At 42.5% G+C, this 24,116-nt stretch overlaps 1 protein-coding gene and 1 long non-coding RNA gene across 3 annotated transcripts; one reads left to right on the top strand and one right to left on the bottom strand.

Moving 5' to 3' along the window:
• Window positions 1–1,550: 1,550 nt before the first annotated feature.
• AMACR (alpha-methylacyl-CoA racemase) lies at window positions 1,551–16,183 on the bottom strand. The gene is made up of 5 exons (XM_082382440.1): window positions 15,736–16,183; window positions 13,421–13,564; window positions 11,899–12,059; window positions 8,967–9,153; window positions 1,551–2,311 (listed from the first exon to the last, which is right to left on the bottom strand). The coding sequence occupies exons 1-5, from the start codon at window positions 15,992–15,994 to the stop codon at window positions 1,902–1,904; spliced, it is 1,161 nt and encodes a 386-aa protein (XP_082238566.1). The 5' UTR covers window positions 15,995–16,183; the 3' UTR covers window positions 1,551–1,901.
• A 96-nt stretch (window positions 16,184–16,279) lies between these two features.
• LOC309624427 lies at window positions 16,280–18,523 on the top strand. 2 transcript variants are annotated; one of them, XR_014241910.1, is made up of 2 exons: window positions 16,280–16,365; window positions 18,215–18,523. It is a non-coding gene; the product is annotated as an uncharacterized lncRNA (long non-coding RNA). The 2 variants fall into 2 exon arrangements; XR_014241911.1 differs by having other exon boundaries at window positions 16,288–16,365; window positions 18,229–18,523.
• Window positions 18,524–24,116: the final 5,593 nt, after the last annotated feature.

Genomic DNA, 24,116 nt, shown 5'->3' on the forward strand with positions numbered 1-24,116 from the left:
ATAACTGAATCACTTTGCTGTATACTAAACACAATATTGTAAATCAACTATACTTCAATTTTAAAAAAGAATGAAATAAAAATAAAAAATGTCTTCAATGTACATGTATTATATTTTTCAAACAGCTAATAAGTTGTTAGGACATAAATACTTCAGTTGTTGGGACCTAATTATTTATAAGTGGAATGGTTAGGTATTTCTTCTGACCTAGGGGCACCATGAAAAAATTACTAAGACACTAAGGGAGATGTGAACTAAGAAGGTTTAGGACCATCTGAGGCTTGTGTCCACATCTATAAAATGGAGAAACCTGCCCTGCCTTCCCCTTGTGATCACTGAAGAGCAACTGAGATACTGTATGTCACAGATGTAACATCTGTTCTCCACTCCCCCATCCTGATGGGACCTGGACTAGCTTCAGGAATCCACCCCTCCCTCAAATACCCACGTGCTTCCAGGAAGTTGAGCCCAGGGGAGCTCCAGGAGCAGGTTGGCTTTATCTAAGGATAAGCCTACCCTCTCTGCCAAAGACTGGTGCAGGACTGGCTTGTGACTTATCTAGATCCATGGAGACACAAGACAAGGTTTGCTGAGGGCTCCTGAGACGCTCTCTTCTTCTGGATGTTGCTGTGTGTAGAAATGAGATCCAGAACTTGCTACATGATGGGGAAAAAAATGAAGGTGAAAAGCTGGGTAGGGAAGTTGAACAGTAGTCCAGGGAACAGGTAATAGGGGTCTGGATGAAAGCAGCAATGGGAGATGGGCAGAAGGATGGATATGGGAGCTCTGAAAGTGGAACTGACAGCACTTCACTATTGAGTTTCAGTCCTTTAATAAATATTCACAAAGTTTCCAGTCATGGGCCAGGCACTACTCTAGGAACTGGGGACTTAGCAACGAAACCTAGCAGTGAAACCTACAAAGTCCTTCATAAAGCTTCCGCTCTAGCCTGCACTGGTTAAGGAGTGAGGGCTGGGGTCAGTCAGCATGTCAGCAGTGATACACAGTGTGAAGGAAAATGAAATAGGGTGAGGGGAGAGCGAGTGACAAGGCAGCTGCCATCCTGGACAGGGGTCAGGAAAGGACTCTCCGTAAGGGACATGTGAACAGTGGCCGAATGAGGTGAGGCGTAAGCCGTGGGGGCCTACTGGGGGCAGAGGGCTTCACTTTATTACACAGGAGTGGAAGCTGGAGACTGGTAAGAGGAGGAAAAGTCTAGTAACACTTTCAAATGCATGATGGTGGAGTTTACTGATAAAGAGACACATTTGGATGATACCAACAGGCAGCTACACACAGGAGCAGGTCTCGATGGAGAGGTGGCAATTATCTGAAGGAAACCTCAAGGACATTTTCTAAAATTCCAGTTCCAAGACACTGGCTGAATGACTTCCTTACCAAATTAAAAGGATCAGACTTTTCTATCTAAGGACATTCATTCTGGTTAACAGTAGAGACTAAAATATTTCAAGGAGTAACAAAAGGCGATTTTAGTGCCATTTAAAGAACTTTCTTGAAAGTTTTTCACAAACTTAAAAGCATGAGTAAACTTTAGGGGGAAAAAGGCTTTATTTAATAAAAAGCATTATATTAATTCACTTAAAGTATATTATAAATATATAAATATTTTAAATCAACAAATATAACCAATCAAGTAAATTGGAAGGCAGAAAAACTGCCACAATTTAGTATAGGCAAACTAAAAATATTCCTAAGTCAAAAGCCATGATGTTAACTGTTTTCAGAATTCAATCATCACTCTATAATCAGCCTTGTTTCCTGATTAGAATAGTTGGACCACTGTGATATTGTTTTTTCATGTTTCCATGCATATAATTTTTTGTATTATTCTATAGTGTAAATGCAATATTCAAATTCGTTTGAGTTGTGGCGCTTAGAACTTAGAGATTAGCTCTTGGTTTATTACTTTCAATGATTTTCTCTGACTTAAGCTGACTGATCTCTTCCTGGCTGAAGCCAAACTCTTTGAGTATCTCTTCAGTGTGTTCTCCTACAAAAGGATCCCTTTTGGACGAAGGGACAGCTGGGGTGTTGGACAGCTGGGGTGCAGGGCGGGGACTTACACCCTGCTCCCTATCAATAATAAATGAGCCCCGATCTCTGTGGTGACCACAGTGGGTGACCTCTTCAAAAGTCAAAACAGGAGTCACGCAGGCATCTGTGCCGTCAAAGATCTGACACCACTCTGCCTTTGTCTTCTTTGCAAATATATCTGCAAATTTCTTCTTCATTTCTGGCCAATCAGTTATGCTCATCTGACTGGGAAGTTCATCAGACTTTAGCCCAAGTCCTGAGAGAAAAACACAATTTCTTAAATTAGTATGCTTTGGGTAGAGTAAATATAATCAGTGAAAATGAGTTTTGAACTCACTATGCTCGCCCAAAACAGGATGTTCTATAGGGTTTCTCAAATGAGTCAAAAGAAGAAATTCAAATTCAACTTGAAGTTGGAGCCAAAGGCTGGAGAAGGTAGTAGGGGTAACAGGACTCAAAACAGACTTTCCAAGTCTTTGCCAAGATTTTATTATTTACATTTCATCCAAAATAGTCTATTTTTAATGGTCTAGTTTCCAGAAACTGACTTCTTCCTTCTGAGTAGATTTTTAAAAAGAAATTTCCTCATGATGTTACTATCTGTCATATTGAATTAAAATAACTCCATGTGCTTCCCTGGTGGCGCAGTGGTTAAGAATCCGCCTGCCAATGCAGAGGACACAGGTTCGATCCCTGGTCCAGGAAGATCCCACATGCCGCAGAGCAACTAAGCCCGTGCACCACAACTACTGAGCCCGCGTGCTGCAACTACTGAAGCCTGCGTGCCTAGAGCCCGTGCTCCGCAAGAGAAGCCACCGCAATGAGAAGCCCGTGCACGGCAACAAAGAGTAGACCCCGCTCGCTGCAACTAGAGAAAAACCCACCCGCAGCAACAAAGACCCAACACACAGCAACAAAGACCCAATGCGCAGCAACAAAGACTCAACGCAGCCATAAATAAATAAATAAAATAAATAAATTTATATTAAAAAACCCCCATATTTCATATAGTGCTCCCAAACCCTACAAATGCTAAAATCTAAACACATTTATACAAGACTACTGGCAGACCTCGTTTTATTGTGCTTCACTTTATTGCACTTCACAGACACTGCATTTTTACAAATGGAAGGTTTGTGACAACCCTGTGTAGAGCAAGTCTGTGGGTGCCATTTTTCCCAACAGCATTTGCTCACTTCGTGCCTCTGTGTCACATTTTGGTAATTCTTGCAATATTTCAAACCCTCCACCAGCAAAGAGATTACAACTCATGGAAAGCTCAGATGATGGTTAGCATTTTTAAGCAATAAAGTATTTTTTAATTAAGGTATGTACATTGTTTTTTTAGACAATGCTACTGCATACTTAATAGACTGCAGTATCATGTAAACATAGCTTTTATGTGTACTGGGAAACCAAAAAATTCATGTGATTTGCTTTATTGAGATAGTCTCTTTATTGCAGTGGTCTGGAACCCAACCCACAAAGTCTGTGAGGTATGCCTGTACCTCCGTTTTCAAGGAAGAAGTATAAAGATAAATGATTAAATTCAAGATTGCAGTGTTATAAATACTGTTCATTTCTCTTTATTTTCGTCAAATAAAAGAGCTCTAGGAGGGCAGCGATATTTGACTCATTACTCTCTTACAACCCTGCTGTGACCTAGGAACAAAGGACTTGTAAAGTAACCAAAGACACATGCAAATTGTTCCTAGAGCAAACAGGACAGAAAATTATCAGCCAGCCAATCAACAGGGGGCACAGAGCCTTTTTTTCTCTCTCAAGCATGAAGAACCTTGAAGGGCCCATCAACACAAGGGACAGAGAGGATGAAAGCATCTGCCAGGGGATATCACAGGAAGGATGGCTTCTCTGGCCCATGACCTGATCTGTGCTTCCTTTATTGACTACAAGCACCTACCCCTGTAGATACAACCAAACTCCAGTGCTGATTAAATTTTACCCAAGGGGACACTTTGTTGGGGTTTGGTGTAACTGTCATTTTTATTCCCTCTTGTAGAAGACGGTTTCTAAATTTAAATTACGCATAATATTTTGCGTAAGTTTGGCCAAGTTAATCAAGTAATTCTCACTTTTATCATCCTTTCTTTATCTACCATGTTGAAAAACAATGACCAATTGTCATCTGTTCTGAAGATGCAAAAGTGCCTATGGAGGTAAGAAGATATGAATATTGCAGGCTCTTCTTAGTGTTTTGAGGGATATGAGGAGAACTCACATAGTTCTGAACAGCTGTGAAAAAACACCTGTGGGATATACAAGTACATTTTTCTCTGTAGCCACATGTCCCGTTCAAAACCAGGAAAGATATGGAGCCATAGTTTCAGGTTTATCACTATAATCTATAAGGAAATGTTTCTAAGGGTGTCTTTCACTTTGCTTTCTCTTTCCTGATAGCCCCAAACTCTGGGATTAAAAAACACATAAAACGAGCAGTTGGCCAAAAGCATTTAAGTAGACCACAGCTACTGCTGGAAACATATTTGCATGCTTTTTTACACAGTTATTTTTAAAAAAAAGATCAGAATGTGATCAGAATCATAAACTAAATAAAACTGGAGTCAATAGTTCTCCAACAAACACTATACTTGAGATTACACAGATCATAGTTTGTATACTGGAAAATACTAGAAATCAAAAGACCCCAGGCTCTACCCCTAACTCTGACACGCCAGCTCTTCCATTGTCCTATCTCCCTTTCTCAGCCCACAACTTCCCATCCAGCTCAGGACCCCGCATCAAGGCCCCAGGATAAACTACCAGTGGTTTAGGGTGGGCTGCTTCCTGTGCTCCTGACAGCCTATACGTAACTCTGAATCCATTTCCCCACAGAACACAATTATAGATTGTGGCTAGTTTCTATAGTACAATCAATATTAAATTTCTGCTATTATAAGTTAAACAGACTTTCAGAGACTGACCTGGGGACTCAGACACCATTTAAAACTTGGGAAAATATGTTTTGATTTCCAAAAAACTACCTTACACGTACATGTATACACAAACACACACACACACAATTATACAAAATATTTATTGTTTTAAGTACACGTCAAAAACTTTCTTCTCTGTAACACATTAGGCACATATTAAGCAGTCAGAAATGCATGCTGCCAAGTATGCAATGACATATGTACAAAGATTAATGCTTATTAATAAACAATAAACATTATGTGTTATAATGTAAACCTGGAAAAAACGTAAATTAACTTGAATAAGGAAGTGGTTAAATAAATTTTAGTACAGGTATACCACGGAATATGATATGGCTGCTATATAAAGAGGGTGAGGCTGAAGATCTTTGGTACTGACAAAAAAGGATGTCTTAGCTATATTTTTGAATAAAAATAGTTACTAATTATAAATTTATATAATTAAATAGATTATATATAAACTGTAAAAAAATTTTAATTGTGTTTATATGTGCACAGGGAAAGTTCTTCAAGGCCACATCCCAAACTTTCCCAAAGTGGAAGGACAAGGGAGAATTTTTACCTCTTACTTTACAAATTCTGTATTGTTTACATTTTTTTCGTTAAAAAAATACATTATTTTGAATATTTTTCATTTTTTTAAATTGTGGTAAAATACACAAAATATAAAATTTACCATTTTAGTCACTATTAAGAATACAGTACTGTGTCATTAAGTACATTCATATTATTCTGGAACCATTACCACCATCCATCTCCAGAACTTATTATCTTCCCAAATTGAAACTCTATACCCATTAAACACTATAACTCTCTATTCCCTGCTTCGCCAGCTCCTCGCAACCACCGTTCTACTTTCTATGAATTTGACCACTCTAGGTATCCCATGTAAGTGGAATAATACAATATTTGTCCTTCTGTGACTAGCTTATTTCACTTAGCATAATGTCTTCAAGGTTCATCCATGTTTAGCATATGTCAGAATTTCTTTCTTTTGTAAGGCTGACTAATATTTCATTGTTTTTCATATATATCACATTTTGTTTATCCATTCATCTGTTGATGGACACCTTGGTTGCTTCCACCTTTTAGCTACTGTAAATAATGCTATGAACACGGATGCGCAAATATCTGTTCAAGTTCCCACTTTTAATTCTTTTGGATGTATACCCAGAAGTGGAATCGCTGGATCACATGGTAATTCTATGTTTAATTTTTTGAGAAGCCACCATACCATTTTCCACAGTGGCTGCACAATTCTACATTCGCAACAGTAATGCACGGGGTTCCGATTTCTCCACATCATCACCGACACTTGTTATTTTCTGGTTTTCTTTTAATAACATTTTGAAATTTCAAAACAACTTTAAAAAATTCTCTATTGCTTATCTGATTTACTACAAGAGTCTCAAGATGTCATGAAATTCTCAGTACTTTCAGATTTCTTTGCCCTGGAAAGCAGCAGGGGCATAGCACAGAGGAGTCGGAGCCTTACAAAAACCTTGTGTATTTATGTTCAGATACTGAGAGCTAAATGAAGGTATGTTCTCAAAGATCTCAGTATATAAGGTGAAATAAATAAATTAATACTACCTCAAAAAATCATTACAGGGCTTCCCTGGTGGCGCAGTGGTTGAGAATCTGCCTGCTAATGCAGGGGACACGGGTTCGAGCCCTGGTCTGGGAAGATCCCACATGCCGCGGAGCAACTGGGCCCGTGAGCCACAACTACTGAGCCTGCGTGTCTGGAGCCTGTGCTCTGCAACAAGAGAGGCCGCGATAGTGAGAGGCCCATGCACCACAATGAAGAGTGGCCCCCGCTTGCCACAACTAGAGAAAGCCCTCGCACAGAAACGAAGACCCAACACAGCCAAAAATTTTAAAAAAAAATCATTACAGATATGGGGGTTTGTCCGGTTAGGCCTGAGAGAGAAGTAATGTGTATGTGACAAGTAAAAGTACTATTTTTGCAAATCAATATTGTAGAATCAAGAAGATGCTGAGGCATTTCGGCATGGACTATGTAGACTAAACACAAGCTGACTGAACTTGCTAAGTCCACCTAAAGCACAAGCCACCTGCCAGCTAAGGATCCTTAGTGAACTTTAAAGGGAGAGAGGACATGAAAGATACCACAAAAGGCCGTGACTGCAAAACAACTGGAGGGGTTACAGAGTTTAGACTCAGAAAGAGGAAACCCGGGAGAAGATGATCACAAGTCAAGGGCTGGAGCAGTCTGCCTGCTATAAAATGAGGTGGAGTGTGGATGTTAGAAATGATCATTCTAAACATGTATGTTTTTAAGAAAACAACAAAATACACCACAGAGAGGAGTTAAATTCTGAAATGACAGAGCAAGGACCTTCAAAAATTGGCTCTTGCATGAAAGCAACAAGAACACTGGCACAAATTGTCAGAATCAACATTTTTGTAACTCTAGAAATTAACTAAAAGCTTGCAACAATCTAAGGAGCATATTTAAGAAAAAAAATGACTGAACTCAGTAAGACCAGTGAGCTTTGTGGTGTTGTTAACTTAGGCTAATTTCCTCCCTCTCTCCCCAGCTCTGTGATGGCCTTGAAAACCAACAGGCTCTCAACAATGGTATTCGTGAAAACCAGTAGGTTAACAGCCAAGGAAGAGGAGGCAAAATGAGTTTGAAGCTCCCGCAAAATCCTACCCCCAGAGAAGCGCCAATGTTTGGCCTGTCTGACAGCTCCCAGAAAATCCCCATCCCCAGGGCTTGTCTTTATTTGATCTGACTCAGAGCTTACACTGCCCTATTCCTGAGACATTTGTCAAAAAAGAAAAAAAAAAAAAAAAAAGGCAGTTGCAACTGTCATTGAGAATTGCCTGTGCATGGTGATAATAAAATTTCACTGAAGATTAGTTAATTTTATTATTATATTTAAATTCCCTATAGACAAAAACACAAGGTTTTTGTAAGGCACAGACTCCACTATGTTATGTACCTGCTGCTTCCTAGGGCCCTGCACCCCAGAGTGGGAGTGTTGTTCCCACCACTCAGCCCCTCGTATAGCATTGTTCTGCCCAGAATTTTGAATTGACCTCTAGTCTTAGTCTTAATTTCTGGATGGAAAGGCATCCTCTATGATCTAGATAAACCATTTTGTTCTATGGTTTCTCTAACTTATAGTTAAGTTGGTGAAGTTAATATAGTTGATCATAGAATGCTTTCTGATGCTAGCAAAAACAATCATTTCAGCGATATACAAATAACTCTGAGTAGCACTGCGCATCCGAAAAGCTACCAAACACAGCGATAAAACTCCAAACTTAAAGCTGAAAGATAAATATGCTGCAACCAGCTTGTCACACTGCTTCAGAGTATATTCTAAAACTTCTTAGATACTAAATTATCTGTAAACTTTAAATTCGCATTTCACAGGAACAAAGTAACTTCAGTGCAATTATCAATTAGGGAAGGGGGGATCCCAAATTTTCCTGCTAACTTCTGGCAACATGTCAATAACACAAGAATCTGCAAGAAAGGTAAACTGCAGAAGCATCAAGTGATGGTAACATATTCCAACAAATTCTCATTCACCAAAGTCTCTCTGTGCTCTGGTGACCCCATCACTGAAGTACCATGAGGGACATCTATCAAGGAACAAAAACTGGTAGAGCCAGTAGATCATTTTTAGGGAAGAAAAGGATGTGGGCACACATGGGCAAGATAAATATCCAATACTACGGAGTATGAAATGTGATAAAAACACTGAACTACCACAAAAAGGATTATTATTTTTTTAATCTGAGCTATTTTACAGACTTGTAAAATTACTTGTCAATTTAAAAGATGAGGGAAGTGCCCCACAATATAATGATGGCTATAATTAAGTTAATTATAAAATGGATATATAATAAAAGACATCATGAACTTCAAAAGACTCCAAAATAGAGTCTAAAAAACATCCACAGAAAAGAGGTACTCACCCTTGAGCAGCAGCTCATAGAACTGGGGCTCTAATGCTCCAACAGCCATGAACCCCCCATCCGCCGTCCTGTAGGTTGTGTAGAAAGGCGCTCCACCATCTAACATGTTCTGTCCACGAGGCTGTTCCCACAGTCCTGTTTGTTGGGTTTTCCACAGAAAAGAACCTAGATATGCTGTTCCTTCCACCTTTGAAGAAACAGAATACAGTACGAATCCAGACAATTCAACTATAAAAAGCATGATCGATTTCTACTTGAGTTTTTAAAAAATATTTGTATAAAAATGTTTATCTTAGAATATAGGAGGATTATATCTAATTATACAACTTCTTTGATATTTCAAGAAAGTGAGTTAGAGCAGGCTTATGACAGAGTGAGTTTCTGCACTATTCAGATCAGGGAATACTGTTCAGAAAAGACTTAAAGGAACTACTTTTGTTCTTCCTTTCAAATAAGATTGGCAGAATGTTGATAATTTTTGAAGCTAAGTGAGGGTACATGGAAGTTCATTATACATTCTCTTTACTTTTATATATGTTAACAACTGTCAGGATAAAAAAGTTGGAAACAAAGCAAAAAGATTTTTAAAAAAATCTATCATCTGATCTCAATACCTACAAACACATACACACAGATATATGAAGCATATCACATTTTAAAGGTAAATCACATGACAGCTAAATGTAGTTTGTTCTAGTTTGACTCCAAGCCCAAGAAAACAAATTTGAGTATTTCATGTATCTTAACTTTAATAATCACTAGAAAGTTACAAAATAAACATAACAGTATGGGTGGCAGGTATATGGGTTTTCAGAGTACAGACAAACTAGTTTGGGAATGCCAACTTCCCACTAGTCCTGAAGTAACGGGAATGGATTCACAAACTCAGGTATGATTATCACAAGGCTGGATGAACTGGGCTATCTAAAGAAGACTACTTCCTTATCCTTATGGCTTTATGATCCTAGTGATTCTGGCACCACAGGGAGAAGGCCATCAAAGCATCCTTGTCTTTGAGGTTACCAACGGAGGGGCCCCCTTCCAACTGTGAGCATGGGACTTCTCACAGATTCTGGCTGTAAAACAAACACGAAATATATCTTTAGATACATCCCAGTTTTCCCGTTTAACTTGAGGAAGCTCACGCACACTTCAATTCATGGATCCGACATTTGTTGTCACCAAGTAGTGGAGTTTGTATAAGTGGCCTGTGGTGGTGCTTTTTTTTGAAATGGGGTTACAGAGATCTTAGAGTGTCCCCACATTTAGACGTACACACACAAACACACATATAGACACACACACACACATATACATACATATACATATATAATCTCTTTTACACACTGGATGTACTGATGAGTCTAATGAAAAAAGATGTCCTAACAGTGTTATGGGTCTGGTTTGGCTCACTCAGGATACAAACAGGCTCTAATTTAATTCCACCTTTACTTGGTGTCATAGGAGGATACAGGACAAGAGACACAGCAGCTATAATCCTCATCTCATCATGAGGCTGCCCAGCACATACTTCTCTTCTCCCCTCACCCACATGTCGTGTGTGCTGCCACAGATCAGAGCCTCTGACACAGGGAAACTGCAGCCTCAATTTCCCAACCTTTTATATTGTTCTCATCACATAGGCCAATGGCCTGCATGCCAACGCACAGCCCCCCAGGTCAGATGAGCTCCCCCAGATCAGGAGTAAACACAGTAAAACGGACTGCACATTCCACAGTTACCTTAACTCTAGTCTCTAAGGCAACAGTCTGATGAAGAGACAACTCCAGGTCATCATAGGCAGGCCTGGATCAAGGATTCTGCTGCTAAAGTCATTTAGAAACCACTGACCCAAAAGAATAAGGTATCTGGGGACTTCCTTGGTGGTCCAGTGGTTAAGACTCCATGCTTCCAATGCAAGGGGTGAGGGTTCGATCCCTGATCGGAGAACTAAGATCCCACATGTTGTGCGGCACAGCCAAGAAAATTAAAAAAAACAAAAATTTAAAGAATAAGGTATCTATTTCCCCCAATCAGCCTCTTCCTTCAGCAGTCCTCCCCCGGGTGCCAGGGCCACCATCCACCGGGTCTTCCAAGCCAGAGATGGGGGAGCCATCCTTGATTCCTCCCTCTCCCTTCATTGCCAATATCTCATCAAATCCCAGCAATTTTACATCTCAAATGTAAATCCTTAAATCCAGACCCATTCTACCATTAACCATTTCAGTACTCGCCTTTCTCTCTCAGCATCGTCTCCATCCAATCCATCCACCCTACCGCCAAAGATCTGTCCCAACGCAAAGGTATAGTGACACTGGACTGGGCTCTCATCAACTAGCTGTGAGAACTCGGGCAAATTTCTGTGCTTTACTTTCCTCTTCATTAAAATAACAGTGTATTCCAAGTGAAATTGTTGTTTGGGGGATTAGGAGAAATCACACAGGAAAAGTGCCTAGGATAACATGAGGCAAGTGTATGAGGGTAAAAACACCGAAGTATCATGACACTTGAGTCTCCCCTACACAATGCAGCAGGAAGGTCTAGACTGGTCCATTTTACTTGAGCATCATTAAGAATCTTCTCTTCCTGCTAAGGGAGACTTCCTGAGCCCAGTTTTGAATGAAGATTTCTTGAAAACCATATTCTAAGCACAAGAGACAGCACGGGGAAAATTGTTGAAACACAACATAGAAATCAGGTGAGTCATGAAAAGTTTAGAAGATTGACTCCACAAACAGATGATCAAAATATGACATTCTGACACATGTCAAAGATATGAAGCTATTTTAAAGAAAAGGCCACCCTTGGTAACTTGGATTCAAATTTCAAAGCCCATTTATCTCTTGTCTTGCTCAGAAGAGGATTTGAGGCAGCCATATATCGACCTCAGGAACAACTAGGAGGCTTATCATTTCCCCCAATCAACACTTACCATGTTTGCATCAATGACCTGACCTTTGCCGGAGCGCGTGCGTTCAAACAGCGCCATCAGGATGCCCAGTGTGCACATGAGGCCACCACCACCAAAATCAGCCAGGAGATTCAGCGGGGCATACGGAGCCTCATCACTCCTGCCAATTCGTGATAAAACACCTATACCATTAAAAAAAATTGGGGAACACTAACTGTAAATTTAATGCCTCTTTTAAATAAATACATGAACATCTTAGGGGGAAAACCAATCTCTGTAGTTACTAGTTGTAAGTGAAAACTAATAACCTAATGCTTTTCTAAACCTAAACCTGTTCAGCATATTTATAAGAAGGCTTTCCCTCTAACAAGGTTCCTTGTTTGACTTTTTTGCTTTCTCTAAAACTTTATTCCAACTAACATTTTCAGAATTCTGTTGCTAAGTTTTTATTCACTGGGTTTTGGGGGGGAAATGGTTGCTATCCACTTAGCACTTTATGGCTTAACAACAGTATAATGCACTTCCATTCTTATTAGAAAGAGATGCAAGAAAATAAACACAAGAAAAAGAAAAGGAATTAAATTTTTAAATAGATGAGAAAAGCCAACTCTACACTCACTCTTTTCCTCAACCTTTAAATGTGTACACACAGAAAATTTGAGACTTCCTTGACTCAGCAATGCAGTTCTTAGAAATCTAGAATTAGGCCATTCTAAGATATGTTCTTTTTTTTTTTTTTATTTTTGGCTGAGTTGGATCTTCGTTGCTGCATGTGGGCTTTCTCTAGTTGCAGTGAGCGGGAGCTACTCTTCGTTGTGGTGCACGGGCTTCTCACTGCAGTGGCTTCTCTTGTTGCAGAGCACAAGCTCTAGGCATGCGGGCTTCAGTAGTTGTGGCGCGTGGGCTCAGTAGTTGTGGCTCGTGGGCTCTAGAGTGCAGGCTCAGTAGTTGTGGTGCATGGGCTTAGTTGCTCTGCAGCATGTGGGATCTTCCCGGACCAGGGATCGAACCCGTGTCCCCTGCATTGGCAGGCAGATTCTTAACCACGGCGCCACCAGGGAAGCCCTAAGATATGTTCTTACAGGCAAAAACTCTAGTAAGGTGATATTATGACCTGAAAACCATGGGCTTTTTCTACTATTCATAGAATTTCTAAAATCATGACTCAGTCAATGATTCTCAATAAAGTGAGGGAGGAAGGGAATCAAAATCAAACTATATCTTTGCAAAATACACGGCAACCATTTCTACTACCAACAAGTCTCTTACTTCCTAGCAGGGGCTTGCTGGAGAATTAACTTCACAAATGTAGTCAGTAAATGTTACTAGTGAGCACATTACCCCTCCAATGTGTGAAGGCAGGCAGAGGCTGAGAATGACTGTTCCAAGACAAATCAACCCTTTTAAACAACCACATGCTCTTTATTGATTCCAGTAAATATTTAAATCTTCACTCTAAAAAAATTCTTTTTAATAAGTGTAACTGTAGATCTTGACTGGGAACAAAATAAAACGTGTAGAGAAATTGTTTTTTTCAACATACCTGACAAAGCCAAGTAGTTGATGTCATGTCCTGCTACCCTAGAGAATCTTCCTGATTGGCCGAATCCACTCAACCTGGCATAGATAAGCTTTGGATTCTCCTTCTGCAGAATCTCTGGGCTGAGCTGGAGTTTTTCCATCACACCTTGAGAAAAGTTACAACTTTTTTTTTTAAGAGAGCATGAACTGAGGATGGGTATAATCCCTTCTTTGTGGCGAACATAAAACAGCACTTTTGCAAGGAAAACTAGTAACATTTGTTGTGGGTTTATAGGGTATTGCCAGTAATTAAGGACCCAGAGAGTGCAGCCCCCATTTCTGGAATGTGTGGCTTCCCCCCGACCCCCAGAATGTTATTTCCCTCCAGCACTGCCCTGCGTCGCTTCAGGCATACCCAAGCATCTTCAGTCCTCAGAGTGGACATTTCATCCCTTTATTCAGGCCCTTTATAGTTCCCCAAATTCTCTCCTTAGTCATTTATTAGAAATGGTCTGTTCTTTTGGAAGTTACTCTGGGTCTTTGACCAAAAATTCACTTTTGGAAGCTGCTATTCCTTTCAGGACCTTTTCTATGTCTATATCTGCATCAGTGCCTGCTATACTTATGTATGTATATATTCCATTTTCCCTATCAGTTCAGAAGCTCCTCTGGCAGGATTCATGCCTCATCTCTTTCCACAGGCTTATAACGTGCCTCTGCCTCCATAAAGCTATGGTAAGTTACAAAAGAACTCTGTTCCTAGAGTGGTGGTTGCCAAGGGGTAGGGGGTTGGGAGAGGGATGGATTGGGAGTTTCGGATTAGCAGATGCAAACTGGTATATACAGAATGGATAAACAACAAGGTCCTACGTATAGCACAGGCAACTATATTCAATATCCTGTGATAAACCTTAATGGAAAAGAATATGAAAAAGAATGTATAAATATGTATAACTGAGTCACTTTGCTGTACAGCAGCAATTAACACATTGTAAATCAAGTATACTTCAATAAAAAATAAAATAAAATAAAAAGAACTTTATTCCTCTATCTAAACATCAGCCACAATTCCCTCCCCTGGCAGCTGTCTGTATTCACAGCTCTACCCTTCTCCTAATTCCAAGATTGTGGACAAGTTATTTAACCATGCTGAACCTCCTTCAACTTCAAATACGGTATTATTAAATTATGACATAATCCTAATTACTAAATTATTAGTTATAATCCTCAAATCTGAGGGTAAATGAATTGACACATTTAAATATGCCTGGCGCCCACAGACGTTCAATTCATTCACCAAACATTTACTGCCTTCCTGTTATATACCAGGCAAAGCTCTGTATTTGTACTTGAGCAAGATGACGGTGGCAGTTGTCTAAGAATAGATCGGAGTGGTGCTACACATCAGCTTTAAAAAAGCTGTTAACAACGCTGCCAAGGAAGCTGCAGCAGGTATGAAGAGAAAGAATCCTGAGTCATAGAAAGGAGGAAGAATGATGGGACTGATGATAACTGAAAGCTGGTAGGGGGAAAGGAAGATTTGGAGTCCTGGTTGAAGTACAAGTTTCTGATTCAGGCAACTGGGTGGACATTGGTTACATTCACTGAAATACAATACCAAGAGGAGATGCCATTTTAGTAGGGAAGATGATGAGCTCAGTTTGGAATACGTGGAAGCTGCAGGGCCCGGGGGAAGGCCAAGTAGAAATGGACAGGAGCTGGGTATTCCGGAAGTCTGTGGCTCTAAAAGGGGGTACAGTTATAGATTTGGCCAACATCTGCCTGTAAAAAGTAAAAATAATAGGAATGGATAAGGTGGCTCCAAGAAGCAGAGTGTAAAGGAAATTGAGCAGAAGCTGGAACTTGGGAACACCAGCATTTAAGGGAGGGAGTTGTCCTGGGTCCGTGGATGGCCTTATGAGGTACACCAAGCTCCAAACAGTAGCAAAATGTCTATGTACCTATATGCAGCTTTCCGGGGAGAGAATCTATGGCTTTCGATCGTTTCTCATAGGGTTCACGATCCTCAAGTAATTAAGAATGGCAACTATAATAGGGTGACTCAAAAAAAGAGAAACTGGGAAGGAGTCAGAGAGGTATGAGAAAAGCAAAGGCAACAGCAGTATCTCGGAGTCCAAGTATGGAAGACCGTCTCGGGGGCGAACGATCAGCAACAATATCAAATGCAACAGAAAGGTCTAGACAGACAGGGACGGAAAGGGCTCGGGTGGCAACAGGGAAAAGGTGTGCCAGGCCAACCCCAAAGGTCCGGCGGCCTCCCTCCTTCTGGGACCGTCCCTCGTCCGGTCTCGCGTCGCGTCGGGATCTGGGGCTCACCAGGGCGGAAGGACTCCAGCATCACATCCGCCCGGGCGCACAGCGACCGCAACACCGCCGCTCCCCGCGGCCGCTTCAGGTCCACGGCCAGCGAGCGCTTGCCCCTGGCCATCCGGCTCAGGTCGCCGCGGGAGCCCGGCCGGTCCACACGCACCACCTGCGCCCCGAAGTCCGCCAGGACCATACCGCAGAACGGGCCTGGGGCCAGGCCGGCCAGTTCCACGACCGAGACGCCCTGCAAAGCCATGGGCACCCGCATCTCCTTCCGAAGGCGTAAAAGACGGAGCGACCCCAACCTCAGCCACTCGGGCCTGGGGCCCTCTTCTGTCGCACGCTCCCTCCGTCCCTCGTGACCCCGCCCTCGTGGCTTCTCCCTTGTGCGCCTGCGTGCGGCCGCGGAGTCTGCGCATTGGTGCGTTTCCTGGCCCCGCCTCCCCGGGTCCGGGTCCGCTAGTGGGCCGGCGGAGGGATCGTTTAAAACTTTGCGGAATCGTAAATCGTGAGCGGGCTTGACCTGGAGAGCCCGTGGATGGTCACCGACTTCTCCGGACGCTTTTACTCTCGCTGTTGCGATCCCAGCTGTTGTGCGCTTTGGGTTCGTAAACCTCTCCGGCCCTGGAGAAATTAAAAGTACATAAATATTTAAGAACAATGCTGAAGTATTTTTTTCGGTGGGCTGCAGACTGTCTTCTTCACCGTTCTTACTTCTTTCTTAGCCACCCGATGATTCACCCACAGATGGCTTGCGTATAGTGGAATATCAAAAGAACATCTGAGCGTGCGGTGCTCATCAGAGCCAAATCAGAGAGGTTTAAAAATATTTTTAAATTTGTCACCTGCCATTTCTACAGACGATTACGGCTTGGAGTTTTAGATTTTAATGCACATTTTTTAAAACTACAATAGAATAATCACAGATAGGCCTACTCCTTTCAGTTAGGGGTGCTCCAGGAACTAAGGAGAGACTTTTATAGAGTAGAGGCAAGGCAAGGAAATTATTCATTGGCTATACGTTAAAGCCTAGTTGGCTGTTTGCGTTTGGTTCTTAGCTTTGATTTCCGAAATTTGAGGCATTTACAGGGTTAGATTCGGTCTGCTTACAGAGGCTGCCCAGGGCATTAGAGCCACATCAGTTTAATGGCTTCCTTGTTTAATTAAGTTAACATCTTTTTGTCCCCCTCTATCCCATGTTCCTACCTTTGCTCAAGCATAAGTTTCCTTACCCCTATCCTCTTGTTTTATTTTTATTTTGAGAAACTTAAAGAAAGAGAAAATTACAAAAAGTGCTATAGCAGACATCCAGATGCAGGCACTAATATTTTTTAATAGTGGCTCCCAGTCTATTTTTCTAAAAACTAAACAGTACAGATACAGCTGGTGCTAATGCCCAGGATCAGATTCACATGAATCAGATATCTTACCAGCATCAAGCTTTACTAATAAGGTCAAAGATGCAGATCATGGAGATGATAAATGGAATATCTCCTGCCTAACTGGTAGACAAAGGATGTCACAGTCATCAATGATTACAGCCACTGCCAGAGCTGGTGGCCCTGAAGGAACTCAAGAAGGGAAGAATACCTGCCATCTAGCAGCCATCAAGCTGCAGCCACTGCCTATGGTGAGCCCCAAGGAAACTCAGGATGTAAAAACACAGGATACTGGCCCCAGATAGCTGAGGTGCATTTCAAAGGAATGATTTCAGTGAGCCCAGACTCTTGCATCTTCCCATACATAGAAAAGCGCTAAATTCCTTAACTCCAGATATCTGGTTTTCTTTAATTAACAGTAATCTTTTGATGTTCCGACTACCTGCCCCTTGTTGCAAAACTCCTATATATCCTAGCTCTCCCCTCACCTCAGAATTCCTGAGCAGTTCTCTCAGGGTTACTTGAGATGCTGCCTCCCAGGCTTGAAGTCCTAAAAATTCCTGCCAAATGAAACATAACTCTCAACTTTTAGGTTGTGAATACTTTTTTAGTCTGCAGAGACATGATCAGACAAAGCAGAGGTCTGGGAAATCTCACTTGACGCTACACGCCCTTCCTTCCTTCATTGGACACATACCCCCTGTTACAAGCTGAATTGTGTCCCTTTAACATTCATATATTCAAGTCCTAATCCCAGTACTCAGAATGTAACTGTATTTGTGTTGCAGCAAAAATAGAAATGAAGTTTTCCTTTTCCTGAGAGCAAGGAAAACAAAGGGAACAGTGAACAAGCTAGAGAAGAAACGTAACCTGGCCTGAAAGAGTTAATCACTCCTAGTTTTATTTTAACTGTCACTAATCTGTAGTATCTGTAACTAGATTTGTACTTCACAAAATTAACCTCACTCCCTGACACTATGTAAATTACATTCTGCACCTATCACCCCTAACTCTGCGTGAGTTACATCCTGTGCCTATCACTCCCTAACCTTATTACATCCCAGGGCTTACATTCCCTATGCCCCCTTGTAACAAATCACCCCCTGTAGCTTTTGCATTTCAGAGAGAAGGTTGCTGGCCGATAAACCAGAGACAAATGAACCCAATTACCGAAATGCCGGGCCCCAATTACTGGGATGCCTGACGTCAGCTATGACTGTTTTGAAATAATGCAAAGGAAAAAGAATGCAAGACCTTCACTACTTTGATCCTTATCACATACCCCCGGACTGCGAGCCCCACGTATAAAATCTTCTCCGATTCCCCAAGGAGGGGGGAACAGTTCTTGAGGCACTAGCCTGCTGTGTCTTCCCTTCTGCCTGGCAGAAAAATAAAGCCATCTCTCTCATCCTTCAAAATCTCTGTCTCTGTATTTCTGTTTGGCATCAGTGCACAGAGAAGCCGAGATTTCGGCAGCATTTGGAGATAGGGCCTGTAGAGGTAATTAAGATAAAATGAGGTCATATGGGTGGGTCCTAATCCAGTATGACTGGTGTCCTTATAAGAAAAGATTAGGACACGGAAAACACAGACCAAGGGACAATCTTGTGAGGACAGAGCAGCAGGCAGCCATCTGCAAGCCAGAAAGAGAAGCTTCAAAAGAAACCACACCTGTTGACCCTATGATCTTGGACTTTTAGCCTCCAGAACTGTGAGAAAATCAGTTTCTGTTGTTTAAACCATCCAGTCTGCGGTATTTTGTTATGGCAGCCCTAGCAAACTAATACACCCTCTGACCCATGATTATAGATGAGGTCTCTAATGAGGTTCTCAGGTCACCAAACAGACTATTTTATATCCCAGAGAGTTACTTAGCTATGGAACCATACTTCCTAAATTCTGGATTTATTTAGCATAATTAATCCTGTGGCCAGGGATGATGCCGAAAGCTCAGCTTCTCTGTACACTGGTGTCAAATCAAATCTCGGAGACAGAGTTTTGGGTGAAGCAGAAAAGGATAGCTTTATTACTTTGCCAGGCAAAGGGGGACACAGTGGGCTCCTGCCCCGAAAAGTTATGTGTCCCAACCCAGGAGGATTTGATGAGGAGATTATGACAATACTTCCCAAGGGTGGGGTTGCTGACAAGATTAGGGTGTGTGCAGGGTCTCAGGGTCTCCTAATCTTGAGGAGCTTGCCTCAGGTGGTTTCCTGGCTGCTCCTCTCTTGATTAGCAACTGTTTGAATCTACCCTGTGGAACTCAGGGAAGGTCATGGAGGCTGGAGTTTTGCCTACAAGAAATGGGGGACAAAAAGAGGCCTCCGTGCTCGGGAGCCCCACAGGGCCCCGCTCGGTTTCACTCCCCCCTTTTCTTTGATACTCCTCAATCTTGAGGAGAACAGATGTTGGATGAGAAAAGGGAACAATTGTTTCGGATAGAGATGTTAATCATAAACTCAGCAGAGGAACTCAGTTTTAGGGGGACTCAGTTTTAATCCCCACTTCGGTTTTATCTTTCCCCAAATCTTTCAGGGAATGGGGCTACCAGTGCTGTGACTACTTCCTGCTGAGGTGGGGCGTAGTCCTGAAATAGGAGGGAAGGGGGCAGGGCACAACCTTCGAAAGAATGACATAGCCCAAGGACATGACATAAACTGATTAGAATCAAATGGGTCCAAGATGGCAGACAAGTCGACTTCCACTGGACCTTGAGCCTCAGTATATGCTCACTGTAACACATCAGCAAGCTAAATAACACACCCACAGGCACCATGACAGTTCCAAGGCTGACCATAAGGATCAAAAAGTGGGCGGTGGCACAATTCCTGGAAATGCCCGCCCCTCCCCCTCCCCTGCCAAATAGCTGGAATACTCCTCCCACTCATTAGCCTATGAAATTACCCACCCCTATAAAAACTGATAACCCCATACCCTGGTGCCTTTCTCACCCTCTGAGATGCCCCACACTCTGTGGAGTGTGTTTCTCTCTAAATAAACCCACTTCTTACCCATCACTTTGTCTCTCACTGAACTCTTTCTGCAATGAGACATCAAGAGCCTGAGCTTCATTAAGTCCTGAAACCAGGTGTGTGATTTCAGTTGGAAGACTGCAGGTTTTGGCTAGGTTTGAGTCCCAGCTGCGTGGGTTCAAGTCCCCATCTGGGTTTAGGCTGAGTTTTAGCCCTGGCACGTGGGTTCATGTCCCAATCTGAGGTTCACGGTTTCAGTCTTGCCTAAATTTGGGGGAATAGATACCGAATTAGAAATATTTGAGTTCCAAGTCCTGGATCCGAGTCGTATATGATTAAGATCTCAATCCCTTGTTCTGCTGTAACAGGGAAGAGCCAATTCTGACTCCATGTTGGATCTGTTCCTTTTACTTTAACCTTTGCTTTTCATTGCTTTTGTTATTATAATCACTGCCTATAGCTGTAAGCATACATAATGGCCTGCCATAGGGAACCGTGCCCCTTTACCTCACAGAGAGACATTCTGACCCTACCCATTTGTGAATGGCTGCAGAAAAGAAGAAATTAACACATTCCCTCCCCATGCGAGCCGTGGGAGGAGATGTTTTGCAAGATAAATGGCCTTTTTACTTTACATCCTCACCTCCTCCCCCTTTCTGTTCTATAAAAGAAACTGGCATCCACACCCTTTTAAGATGGTTTTTCCGGGACCCTAGTCCGCCATCTTCTTGGTCTGTTGGCTTTCCAAATAAAGTCGCTATTCCTTGCCTCAACACCTCGTCTCGGATTTATTGGCCTGTCGTGTGGTGAGCGGAGCGAGCTTGGACTTGGTAATACTGCCATTTTGGTGCAACAGACACAGTTAGAGGTAAGAGGAGTGACATCCAGAACTTTAGTAGACAGAATAGATCTCATTTCCTTAGGAAATCAGAGAATAAGTCTGAAGCCAGTTGTTTCCAAACCATTCCCTGTATGGGGAAAACCCTTCAAGGCAATCCCGAAGACCTGGAAATAGGAAGCTGACCACGTATCTAGCAGTTAGAATTGTCGAAAGGACCCGCATACGAATCTATAGGTAGAAGGTATGAGAAATGATAAGAAAACAGAATTTTCATTCAGTTTGTCAGAACAAATACTTAAAGTTTCCCAAAGTGTGAGATGTCGGGAGTCTGCTCACTGGCTCTAGGCGGGCTCAGCTGGTCAGTCGCTGGCAATCTTCTTGCTCTGGTGTGATGTACCCATGGTTTTGAACTTACTGTTTAACTTTTACCTCCTGTGTTAGAAATGTTTCTCTTTCTTTACTCTTAGGAGCTAAGAGTGAAACCGAGTGGGGCCCTATGGGGCTCCCAGGCATGGAGGCCTTTTTGTCCCACATCTCTTGTAGGCAAGACTCCAGCCTCCATCACCTTCCCTGAGTTCCAAAGGGCAGATTCGAACAGATGCTAATCAAGGGAGGAGCAGCCAGGAAACCACCTGAGGCGAGATTAAAGGGAGCAGAAAAGCTCATCTAGATTAGGAGACCCACCACCTGAGACCCTGTACACACCCTAATCTTGTCAGCAACCCCACCCTTTTGAAACTCTGCAGAAGAAAGAAGAATGCAAGACTGTTACCGTGTTGATCCTTATCACACACCCCTGACCAGGAGCCCCGACTATAAGACCTCTCCCTATTCCCAAGGGAGGGGGGCACAGATCTTGAGGCGCTGGCCTACTGTGTTCCCTCTTTGTCTGGCAAAGAAACAAAGCCACTCTTTCTTTCTCCTCCGTAACTCTGTCTCTGTATTTCTGTTCGACATCGTTGAACAGAGAGCCAAGATTTTGGCATCAGGAGTAGTCCCCTGTATATAATTCCATAAGGGCTCAATCCTAGCCCACTTCTAGGGGCCACCAGCATACGGAGAGCAATTGGCAAGACCTTGTCCCATTTTAGATGAGTTTTCTGGCATAGCTTTCTTAGGGGAACCACTAACAAAACTAACCACCTGCCCTGGCCAGGCAAGATAGTAGCCACTTGCATGAGTTATCTTACAAAAGGAGGTCCTGGTATGGAATGTGGAACTAATAAGCTACCACCAACCAGAAGAATTTGGGAAAGTTCAAGAGGAGAGAGGAGTCGCCAGTCCATATGTCCTACCAACCTCCCAGAATCCTTCTTGCTGGAATCCATCTTGGCTGAGTGATGTATGCGCCACCAGAGAGGACCCTGAGTCAGAATGATTGGTCAGAGACAACCTGGAAACTAATCCCATCACCATAAAACCCGAGACTGAGAGCCTCGTGGCAGAGCAGTTCTCCTGGGTTCCCTTACCCTGCTGCTCTCTACCCTTCCCAATAAAGTCTCTTGCTTTGTCAGCACGTGTCTCCTCGGACAATTCATTTCTAAGTGTTAGACAAGAGCCCACTCCCAGGCCCTGGAAGGGGTCCCCCTTCCTGCAAAAAATGGCCACTCTGGCAGGATCTCTTCTTCTCTACGACTGACATCCTGAGCACTCGGAGTAGTCAGCGAACAGTTTGCCTGCTGATGGACCAGACTCAGAGGCTGCAACCAGGACCATTTTACCCTTGGTCTCCTCCTGACTCAGACGACTGGCCAGAGAGCCCCGACAAGGAACTCTGGGTAAGGAACTTTATTGACCTCTTTCCCCTTCCCTCTCCCTTTCCTCTTTCCAACCCCTCCTATCCTACCCTTTTTTCTTCTGTCCTGGTCCTGGACGCAGGAGTCTGGTTGAAGGGCCTCAGCCTGACCTGAGGGATGGAGGCTGATCACCTCTGGTGGGCAGAGAACTCGAATTCTGGTCCGGTATCTGGTTTCTAGTTTCTGGCAGGGCTGAGTTCCCATCCTCCCTTCTTAGAAGACTGGGGAAAAGTCCCGTAACACCTGGGCGTCTGCAGGTGACAGGTGCCTTTGATGTGCACCTTAGCTATCTAGGGCCAGGATCCTGTTTTTCTCCATCCTGAGTTCCCTCACAGCTGCAGTAGCTGATGGCCTGATGGCTGCAATATCCTTTGTTTCCTGATGTGGCAAGTGATATTCTAATATTCTTCATCCACATATCCATGCACTTTCCCCTTTTTACTTATCTTCCTTCACTGAGTTGAAAACTCATGGAAGGTAAGACTTGGACTTTAAATGCTGAGTCACTCCTGGAATACCACAGTAACCTTTGCACAGAGTAGATGTTTATCAATTCCAGCCAGACCCTTTGTAGTTTACATTTGATCATTCTATCCTCTGTTTGAATATTATTGACTTCGGCTTTTACTCACAATATGCTCAATAAAATTCCTTCAGTATAAGTTATTCGTTGTCCAAGGTTCAAATGTAGCCTTTTCTACACTGGAAAATCACCCAACCTAATCATTATGTGAAGCTATTCTACCCTGTACTGCATTTCTGCAGCAAGCAGACACCCATGTGTTTCATTTGTAGAATTTGCCTTCATTTGGGGTTTAGAATTGTAAAGTTGGTTGCTTAGATGATACATTTAAATTTCCCATGACACCTACCTACCATCTCCTTTTCAGAGCCTCAGTTTTAGGAAGACTCGTAAAATCAGTCTTCCAGATATAACTCTGGTCGTTGGTGAAATTATGAAACTCTGATAATTACCTTGGCCTTCTCCCACCATCTATACTACCCACTCTTCTTCACACTTGGGACTTATTTGCCAGCCCAAAGTGCTTTCTACCTGCCTGCAACCAGATCTTGGGTGTCTCTACCAAGGTGAAAACTGGAATTTAGGCATCAACATAGAAAGACTTCAAGTGTGTGATGAAGGTCCCTTCCCCTTAGGGATACTGATTTCATCACAGGACCCTCTAAACATCGGAGTCTTAAAGACCCAGAGGGTTGAAGTTAGAACAATAGAATAACTGAAAAGTAGAGTTTTTTGTAGACAGTGACCCTGTTCTGTGCCCACACCATTGATTGTATGGCTGTTTACATCATCTGCATGAAAATATTTTAACTTTGTGTTAACAAACCATAGTGACTTATAATTGTATTACTATTCAACTTTATTAAAAACATTCTAAAACAG

Source organism: Balaenoptera borealis (assembly GCF_965194805.1).
Source record: "Balaenoptera borealis genome assembly, chromosome: 2".
NCBI classification, from domain to species: domain Eukaryota; kingdom Metazoa; phylum Chordata; class Mammalia; order Artiodactyla; family Balaenopteridae; genus Balaenoptera; species Balaenoptera borealis.

Bases quoted from the DNA above. Each gene is read 5' to 3' on its own strand.
- AMACR (XM_082382440.1), bottom strand. From the start codon at position 15,994: ATGCGGGTGCCCATGGCTTTGCAGGGCGTCTCGGTCGTGGAACTGGCC. The intron at 9,154-11,898 runs GTAAGTGTTGAT...GTTTCTTCAAAG, and splicing joins AGGTCATTGATGCAAACATG to GTGGAAGGAACAGCATATCT. The intron at 2,312-8,966 runs GTGAGTACCTCT...TTTTTCTCTCAG, and splicing joins CTATGAGCTGCTGCTCAAGG to GACTTGGGCTAAAGTCTGAT.